Here is a 6835-nt window from a genome sequence, read left to right as displayed (position 1 = left end):
CGAGGCGGACGAGAACGAGATGATCAACTGTGAGGAGTTCGCCAACCGCTTCCAGGAGCCGGCCCGCGACATCGGCTTCAACGTGGCGGTGCTGCTGACCAACCTGTCCGAGCACGTGCCCCACGACCCGCGCCTGCGCAACTTCCTTGAGTTGGCGGAGAGCATCCTGGAGTACTTCCGGCCCTACCTGGGCCGCATCGAGATCATGGGCGCCTCGCGCCGCATCGAGCGTATCTACTTCGAGATCTCGGAGACCAACCGCACCCAGTGGGAGATGCCTCAGGTGGGCACGCCTGCGCACGTGCATGCTGGCCTCGCCCGGCTTCGGTGCATGCTCCTGGCACGCTCGGAGCCTACAGGTGCGGGTCCTGGGGGGCTCTTGCTCTGCTCATGCAAGCCCGAGCCCACCCTTTTGCACACATTTTCGTATGCCCTCGCCTGTCCCCAACTCTCCTCTGCCCACCTCTTGCAGATTTAGCGTGTACACCCCTCATACGTGCAGCAGCATTGCTGTGCCCTTGCACGCTTGAGCTCCATGCCTGCCACTTGCACACTCGCCCAGGAGCTCTAGTGTGTCTTTACAGTCCTGCTGCAACTACACCCACGCTGTTGCACACTGGGACACCTTGGTTATATGTGGTTATATACCCCTTGCTCACCTTCCCACCAGACCCTGGTGTGCCCTCTCTCGGCCCCGGCCTACCCATACCCACTCTTTTGCACACTCACCTTGGGGGCTCTGGGATGCCCTGTTATGCTGGCCTGCCCCTCACCTGTCACCCCCTGAGCCCCCAAATGCTCTCTGAGGTCCTGTCACACAATGGCCACTTATTTCAAGTCCACATGTGGGTGCACATCTCTTGTACACCCACCCCAAGGATAGAGTCCTGGCACGCCATATGGTTGCCCACCCCTCACTTATTCAACCCCCCACCCCCCGCCTGCCCTCTCTGTAGCCCTGGCGTGCCCATGATCACACACGCACACTCCGACCACCCTCCAACTCACCCATAAGAGCCCCTGACTGTCCGACTCCTTGGCCTGCTGTGCCCTGTCTCAGCCTCTCATGTGCCGGCCCACAAATGTCTGAATGCTGCTTACACACTCACTTGCCCCAAGAGTACACTCGTGTGACCCTGCAGACCTCCAGCCCACCTCACACTTAGCTTGCATGTAGCTTCCATTCCCTGTTCTCTTGCGTTCCCACGTGTCCCTCACACACCCTCAGCCTCCAGCCGGGCCTCTGTTGCCCTGGGGCCCCTCCTGCTCACAAACACCACACGCCCCTTACACTCAGACTTCCCATTCACCTGCACATTCCTCCCACATGCTCTTGCACACCCCTTCCCATCTCACACTTGTAGCCCCTGAGGCTTGCACTCCCATCACCTCTTCATACACCGGGCCCCTCCTGTCTCACCGACACCTGGTTCTGGCACACCTGGGCTCACGTCCCACACGGAACCCCGTCCTCGTAATCAGGGCCTTATTGCACTGACTCCCCGGTCCCCCCTGCACACTCATGCCTTTGTCACAAGCACTGACCCCACACTAGCACTACCCTCCGGTTTCGGCCCCAGGCCCTTGCATGGCTGCCCTGTGTGCCCATGTCCACCGGGTACACTTGAGCCCCACGAGGCCGCATACTTCCCACATCCTCCCATACTAACGTGCGATTCCTCCCGTAGTCCCTGGTGCCCTGTCACAAGCCTCTTGCATGTTGGGCCCCTCACATACTCCATGGGACGCCTCGACATGTGCACATTCACCCTGGTCCCTTGGGGTTGCATACTCCCCACCATCACTGATCTGGCACAAAAGCGGTTGCACCATCCTTGCCCCCAGGATGTCTGCCACATCCCCGTGTCTCCAGGAAGCCTCGGGTCACCGCTGGCCCTTCACACTCCTGTCCGTGCTGCAGGGGAGCTCCACCCTCTTCCCCCCGCCCCCCACCTCCTGCCTCTCGCGTGCTGCCCACGTGCACACTCTTCCTCTGAGTGTTCGGCTCCAAACACCCGCTTCTGCCTGCTCACCCCTCCCATTCCCACTTTCTCCTTCCGGTTAAGAGTGTATGCCCGCGGCCTTGGGTCTCCGGTGATCTGCAGCCATATAATAACGACGGGCACTAAGTGACATTTATTAGGCACCGGGCACTGCTCTAATCCTTCGGCATCTATGAACTCATTGAATCCTCACACCAACCCTGTAACTGAGGTCCTACGATTATTCCCTCCGGTTACAGAGAGGGAAACTGAGGCCCAGAGAGTTCCGTCTAAATCACCCAGCTACTCGGGGGGCAGAATCAGGATCGGAACCCAGACAGGCCGGTGGGCTGCAGAACGTTTTCCCTTAACCACTACGCTCCGCTCCGTCTCTCAAAGGAGCGAATATCACTGATTTGGGGGCAGCCTGTGCGGGAATTCGAAACCTCCATCCGCCACCTCTCAGCGGCTGCACCCGAGGGCGCGCTCGCTAGGCCTCCCTCCCCGGATCTGCGAGATGGGGATAAGGGCCCCTCTGTCCAGGACTGTGTGCGAGGATGAAATGAGATCATCTGCGGGAAATGCTCGCTGCGGGGCCCCGCCGTCCCCCTTCCCCACCCCTCCCCGCGCTCACCCCGCGGCGCCCCGTCCCGCGCGCAGGTGAAGGAGTCCAAGCGCCAGTTCATCTTCGACGTGGTCAACGAGGGCGGCGAGTCCGAGAAGATGGAGCTCTTCGTGAGCTTCTGCGAGGACACCATCTTCGAGATGCAGATCGCCGCGCAGATCTCCGAGCCCGAGGGCGAGCCCGAGGAGGACGAGNGAGCCTCCCACGCCCGAGGGCTCCCCCATCATCAAGAGGAAGCTGGGGGTGAGAGGGCCCGCGGGGTCTCGAGGTGGGGAGGGGGTTGGAGACATTGGGGCTAAGAGGGAGGACGAGTCTGGGAGGGAAACTGAGAGACAGAGAGAGGGGAGAAAGCCCGAGACATAGGCGCGCAGAGACAAGGGCTAGAGAGACACGGAGAAGTGGACTCCGAGACGGAGACCCGGAGAAAGGCCCGCAGTGAAACAGGTCGTATTTCTGGGAGAGAGAAAGATCTGGAGCCAGAGAGAGGAGAGACCCAGGAACCAAGTTAGAGGGGCAGCGGGGACCAGGAGCTAGAACAACCCGGGACAGGGTCAGGGACGCTGGGAAAGCCCCGCGGGCGTATCCAGATGCTTGTGAGGAGTGCCGTGGGGGTGCGGGTGGCACGGTGATGGGGAGCCCGGGGAACAAGAGCCCCACTTGGAGTCACCCTGACTCTGCACCGTGCTTTGATAAGAAGGTCCACTTCTCTGAGCCTCAGTCTCCCTCCTGGAAAACGAGACTCATAATCCCGCTTCTGACGCGGAGAGGAAAACCTAGATTGTCCAGGAAAAATGACCAGGAAGGGACACAGGTGGGGACAGGCAGATCAGTTGTGAGAGGCACTCGGGCTGGGGGGCACCACCCTGATGCTTGCCCCGCCGCCAGGTGGACGGAGAGGAAGAGGAGCTGCTTCCAGAACCGGAGCCCGAGCCCGAGCCCGAGCCTGAGAAAGCCGAGTGAGTGGCCTTGGAGTCCAAGGCGCCCACCCTCTAGCACTGCTATCCAGGGGCCTCCTGAGGTCACGCCGTGTCCTCAGCGTCACCCAGGCCAGGGCCCAGAGGAGGGGCTCTGTGAAAGGGACTCAGGTCTTCGTGTGGGCTGTTCCCGCCACCTGGAGCACTTTCTTCCATTTTCATCTCAGTTTCCTCCTCTTTTCCATTTTGGCTCGCTCATCTCTCCAGGAAGCTAACCTTGACACACACACCCCACCACCAAGTCCAAGAGGGGTTTCTGGACCCCCACAACCTCCTGAGCTTCCCCCATCCTGGCCCTGACCACTCTGGGCCCCCACTGCCTGGTGACCAGACCATACCCCAGTGGACTGAGCCGCGTGAGGGCAGTGACCCATCACTGTCACCCCAGTGCGTGGCTTTGAATCAATGAATGACTTGCCCAGGCACCTCCTCACTGTCTCTGTGTCCTGCCCTGCAGTGCTGAGAATGGGGAGAAGGAAGAAGCCCCCGAACCCCCACCAGAGCCCCCCAAGAAGACAGCACCTTCTCCACCCCCTCCAAAGAAGGAGGAGGCTGGGGGCGCGGGCTTGGAATTCTGGGGAGAACTGGAAGTGCAGAGGGTGAAGTTCTTGGTGAGGACCCAGTGGGAGCTTGCTGACATTGCCCCCCACCGCTCCTCCCCACCCTCACCCGTGCCAGGCTCATCTTTCAGAAGAAGCCAGGCTGGCTTGAGGGCAGAGATGTCCTCAGACAGTCAGGACCGGGTCACAGGGCAGCATTTCAGGTGGTTTGGCTCCTCAGCCTCTCCCTGCTCAAGAACTTTATTCCAGTTTCCATACCTTTGCTCACCTGGGGCCACCTGCCTAGGCTTCCCACCCCCACCTGCTGTCCAGAGCTAAATCCAGCCGAGGCCATAGTTCCCATCCCCCAACCATGGCCCATTTCTTGGGCCTCAGCCTTCAGGTCAGAGCCACCAAACTAGTCCCAGCCACTCCTGTTCAGGATGGGGGACAGAACTCATCCAGGCCAGGATGAAGGGAGGGGGTTCAGGAGGGCAGGGCTCAGTGTCTTGCCTCCTCTCCAGGCCCAGCCTGATCTGAGGGGCTGAAGGAAACATGTTGGAAGGAAGGTGGTCCAGTGAGGATGCATGGGAAGAATGAGGAGCAGATGGAGAGAAAAAGAGGGAGGGAGAGATAGAAGTAGCTGTCCTCTGCCTGGAGTAAAGCAGACAGGGCGGCCTCACACAGGAGGCAGCACAGCAGAGAAGTTGGGAGTGTGTGGACTTGAGCTGGAGTGCCTGCCCTCAAACCCCAGGCCTGCTGGCTTCTTGGCTGTGTGATCTTGAGCAAGACATCTTACCTCCCTGAGCCCTGGTGTTCTCATCTGTGAAATGGGTATATGTGCTGTGCTCACTCCATTAGCGGTATGGTAAGAGCTACACAAGTTTCATGTGTATAAAGCTCTTAGCATTAAGTCCTGGTATACAGTAAGCGCTCAATAACTAGGAGGTTGTGGGACCAGATTTTGGATCGTGGGTGGATGATGGGGTGAATTCTCCAGGGAAGAAGGTGGACTGTGAGCTCTTTCTCTTTCTCTCCTCATCCTAGAACTACCTCTCTCGGAACTTCTACACCCTGCGATTCCTTGCCCTCTTCCTGGCATTTGCCATCAACTTCATCTTGCTGTTTTATAAGGTGCTCGTCATGAGGGGTCAGGAGGATCAGACGCTTCTCTGGGCTTCTCTGGGCTTCTCTGCGCTGGGGGAGGGGGCAGCTCAACCCCTATCAGGTTCCCAGGGCCCCTGCAGGGAAGGGGCAGGTGTTGGATTGGGGGTTCCAAGGAGAGTTCTGCCTGGACAACTGGATCTTGGGACCTTCATGGGAGTGTGTGTGGGTGTCCAGGTGCATCTGGGACAGATGCCTGACTGTCTGTGGCAGTTAGAGCAGGGAACTCGTTCGGACCTCCACGCTCGGCTCTGCCACTTGCCAGTCTTGTGCCCCTGGGCACACGCTGTCACCTCTCAGCAACACACACGGATTCAGTTAACCTTTTTTGCTTTCTCGTAAGTTAGAGAGAAATGTATGGGGAGGAGAAAGTGGGCAGATCGTGGAATGGAAGGACAGGGCTAAGAACCAGCCTCCCGAAGGACAAAAGGACCCTTTGGGGTCTTGCCAGGGGCCTAGATAACAGGACAGAGAAGCATTCTAGCAGAGTGGCTTCTGTAGGATAGAATCCTGGCTCTACCGCTCACTGGCTGCATGATGCGAGGCAATGTGCTTAACCTCGCAGTGCTTCAATTTCCTCATCTGTAAAATGGGACAATGGAAGCATATATCTCTGAGCCATGGGGTTTAAAAGAGTATTAGCATGCATAAAGCACTTAGAACAGTACTAGGCACATGCAAAGCGCAGTGCGAACGTTAGCCATGACTCATTTTAGCCTCAGCATTCGTATTGGTGGCCAGTCTCTTTAAGTCTCCACCGTCAGGACGAATCCACTCAAATTGCTTTCAGTCATCATGTCAGTTCAGTAGTCAAACTCCCAGGACAGTGTCTGATTTGCTAGCTAGGGTTCTGGACCCGCCCTCCATCTTGATTGACAGCCCTACCGAGATTGTGTCCGACAGGGGCCCCTCCGACCAACCTCGGGAATGGAGGCTGTTCCTTTTGTCAGTGGGTTCTGGGTGGGGCAGACCAGGTGTCAGGACACCAGGACCCCCCCGCCCTGACCGACTTCTCCCCCGCTTCAGGTCTCAGACTCTCCACCAGGGGAGGAGGACATGGAGGGCTCAGCAGCTGGGGACCTGTCAGGTGCAGGGTCCGGCGGCGGCTCTGGCTGGGGCTCGGGGGCGGGCGAGGAGGCCGAGGGTGACGAGGATGAGAACATGGTGTACTACTTCCTGGAAGAGAGCACGGGCTACATGGAGCCTGCCTTGCGTTGCCTGAGCCTGCTTCATACGTTGGTGGCCTTTCTCTGCATCATTGGCTACAACTGCCTTAAGGTGGGTCATGGCCATGGTTCTGGGGCAGGGGCTTGTCGAGCAGGCAGAGGTGCTGGGCCACTGGCTGAGAGGGTCTAGGGCAGCGGCTGGGGGATCTCCTACGGTGGTTGGGACAGAGGGGGACTGGGTACAAGGTTGGGGTCCTCAGCAAGGACAATATTCAATATTTGGGGAACAAACGTGGGTCACAGCTGAGGAGTAGGTCTTGTAACTATGTTAATTTCTGGATCAAGAGGCACAAGTTTTCATTGGGAGTATTATTCCCTGCATACC

The 6835-nt window shown here is 58.6% G+C and overlaps 1 protein-coding gene across 1 annotated transcript in view; it reads left to right on the top strand.

The window, feature by feature from the left end:
* RYR1 (ryanodine receptor 1) overlaps positions 1-6835 on the top strand; it is a 115724-nt gene that overhangs the window by 100279 nt on the left and 8610 nt on the right. Inside the window, 7 exon segments of the mRNA XM_077773631.1 lie at positions 1-283; positions 2643-2801; positions 2803-2850; positions 3493-3563; positions 4039-4192; positions 5168-5254; positions 6311-6562. Of these exon segments, the coding sequence (XP_077629757.1) occupies positions 1-283; positions 2643-2801; positions 2803-2850; positions 3493-3563; positions 4039-4192; positions 5168-5254; positions 6311-6562 (1054 nt within the window).

The sequence above is a fragment of the Crocuta crocuta genome, unplaced genomic scaffold, assembly GCF_008692635.1.
Source record: "Crocuta crocuta isolate KB4526 unplaced genomic scaffold, BGI_CrCroc_1.0 scaffold267, whole genome shotgun sequence".
Classification (NCBI taxonomy): Eukaryota; Metazoa; Chordata; class Mammalia; order Carnivora; family Hyaenidae; genus Crocuta; species Crocuta crocuta.
This window is presented reverse-complemented; position numbering and strand designations above follow the sequence as displayed.